Source organism: Galeopterus variegatus, unplaced genomic scaffold, assembly GCF_000696425.1.
Source record: "Galeopterus variegatus unplaced genomic scaffold, G_variegatus-3.0.2 Scaffold7217, whole genome shotgun sequence".
Lineage (NCBI taxonomy): Eukaryota > Metazoa > Chordata > Mammalia > Dermoptera > Cynocephalidae > Galeopterus > Galeopterus variegatus.
Genome location: NW_007733328.1, coordinates 77,482 through 80,274, shown reverse-complemented (window position 1 = coordinate 80,274; position 2,793 = coordinate 77,482). Strand labels below are relative to the sequence as shown.

Genomic DNA, 2,793 nt, shown 5'->3' with positions numbered 1-2,793 from the left:
CTGAAATTCTCCAAAGCATTTAACCTAGTTTTCATAGAAATAAATGTCTTGTCTCTGTATTCATATTTCATTGATTTATATAATATTTAATTAGATTATAAATTAATATCACAACACCAATAAGGATAAACAGATTTGGAAGCAGCCTGAATATTAATAAGCCTAAAATTTAACAAACCTAAAGAACAGAAGTGGAAAGAGTGTTCAGCATGCATTTGATGCTATCCAGAATACTTTAGAAAAAGAAAAGAGAATATCAGTTAATCCAGCCAGGAGATCAGTTGAAAATCATGTAAGGGGATTGACATAATTAAGAATTATATTATAAGTATATCAGGAAACATGACTTTGATTAATATATGCTATTCCAGCCATTGAACACTCCAAAATTTACTTAAGCAATCACACATCATTGGGCATCATAATCAAATGTCACACATAAAATATTTTCTTTTATTTTTGATTATTTTCTCAAGGCATTTTCCTACAAATTGATTACTGTGTCAGTAGATATGAACATTTACAAGTTATTGACCCATATAGCCAAATCTCTTTCTTGAAAGTTTGTAACAATTCACATTCCAATAGTGGTATATGAGGGTTCTTATCTCACATGCAAACACACCAGTGCCAAGATCACTTCTTACATGAAAATAAAACAAAGCAAATCCAGAAAAGCAAAGACAAAAATACTTGACGGTTTGATATACAAAGCACATTATCTTTGTTTTAATTTGTATTAAGGGTTTTAAAAATACAAAGATTTCATTTCATAGGGCAAATTGATTGTGTTTAGCAAGTTATAAAAAACAAAACAAAACTAGGAAGCCATTCTTTATTCCTGTTCAGAGAAGAGTAAGTATAAATGGGTTTAAGTACAAATGGGAGATTATAAGGGAGACTTTTCCATAAGAGTCATTAAAATCTGAACAGAAGGCCAAGGGAGACTGGCAGAATATTTTTTTAAACAAGACCCAGGCCTATTTTGTAGTTTGAGTGAGGGAAGCTTGGGAGGCCAACCATGAAACTACTACTACAGCCCTCTCTGGTTCTATTACTCTATTGCATAAACCTGCACGTTGTTGTCCTTTACCTTCCTGTCTTACTTCACAATGCAGTTGAGAGAAATCCGTATCTGTATTTAATAGTAGTCAACTCTACCCCAAGTTGAAAAAAAGTTTGCACAATTGCATTGTTGTGTAGTTTCTAGTTTGCTAGTGTTTGAAGGATTTCCGGTCTAAAATGAGTTTGCACTTCAAAGTACTAATTTATAAAAAATTGTTGGTTTCTGTCCTTTACTTTTCTAGTTCATCTACTTATTCAGCTGCAAGATGCAAATATATTTTGCAGGCTTCAGTGCCAGGACAAATAGCTTTCTTAAAGACTTTCTGATTGAAGGATAAGTGCTGAGACAAATCTTTTAAGGGTGGAAGTCCCTTGCTTTCAGAGCTTCCCTAGTATAATGACATATTCTAATCAGTTTTGACATAAGTTTTAATCTTTTTTAAGAATAAATTAAATTTATTTTAATAAGTCTTCTTTTGCTCATGAAAAATGAACCTAAATACACAAATCTCATTTCAGAGGTGCATGTTATTTATCAGTTGTATTATTTGTAACCATATCAAACAAGTATGATACAGATGAATAAAACCAGTCTTGGGAAAATAATTTCATAGTTGCTTTCTTTCCTCCCAGTTATGCTATATAATAAAGGAGAACCAAAAGTTGTAAACAAATTGCACTGATTATCACTATGTGCTACTCCTCACCCTGATTTTCCTTCTAATCTCTGGATGTTTTGTGTAACATACCAGCAGGACATGGCTTACAGCAGAATTGGCCTCCATGATGCATGCCTTCCATGCACTGAGTTTCATTTTTGGTAACATTCTTCCTCAATTCCAGCCCCTCAGAGTTAGTATCAGTTACTCGGGCATTAACACTTGTGGACAACGATCCAGCAATAAAGGTAAGTACCTGTAAAAGAAAAGCATAAAGAGAATTTTATTGATTTCTGAACTAAGCAACTTGCTAAACAGGAATAACTCGCCCAGAATGGTTGTTCAATTTGCTGTGCACCAGGGAAGTCAATAATGGGACTCCAACCTCGTCCTGAGTTACCTCCAAGAAAGGAGCAGATCAACCACATGGCAGCTCAGAATATGGGTTCTCCAAACCACATTAGAAATAGCATCATGGATGACAGGAGCCAGGGCTTTGCTCAAAGTAAAATTTATCTCACACTTACTGCCCTGTATTTGTGGGTAAAATCACTTAAATTTTCCAAATCTTGGTTTCTTTATCTGTAAAGTGGAAACAACCTCTTCTTCATAGATTTGTAGTAATAATTAAATAGAAAAATAAACTTAAAGCTGTTAGCACAGTATCTGGCACACAATAATAAATAGGTGCCCAATAAGTGGTATTATTATTATTATTACTGTCATAAAGTTCTAATGAGAGGCAGCATAGTGGACTAGGAAAAGAGAAATTTCGAGACAACTGTGGTTTGGATTCCAGTTCTGCTACCAACACTATGACTTTCAGCAACTTATATAACCTCCCTGATCCTCAGTTTCCACATCTGTAAATGCAAACAGTACTTTGTGTCTTCAAGGGTTATGAGGATAAAAAGTGATGATTTCTATCTAACCTGATACTTAGCTGTCAGCACATCTACTTATTCCCTTTTTATACACAACCACAAAATGATTGGTTTTGATTAAATTCCCACAGGTTATCCAAGCACACAATAAATATCCCACTAAATCGAATAGGATTTTCTTCACC

The 2,793-nt window shown here is 34.0% G+C and overlaps 1 protein-coding gene across 1 annotated transcript in view; it reads right to left on the bottom strand.

The window, feature by feature from the left end:
- Positions 1-2,793, bottom strand: part of FAS (Fas cell surface death receptor) — a 16,370-nt gene that overhangs the window by 12,492 nt on the left and 1,085 nt on the right. The window contains exon 2 of the mRNA XM_008591721.1: positions 1,815-1,980. Within this exon, the coding sequence (XP_008589943.1) occupies positions 1,815-1,980 (166 nt within the window). The remainder of the gene's footprint in view (positions 1-1,814; positions 1,981-2,793) is intronic.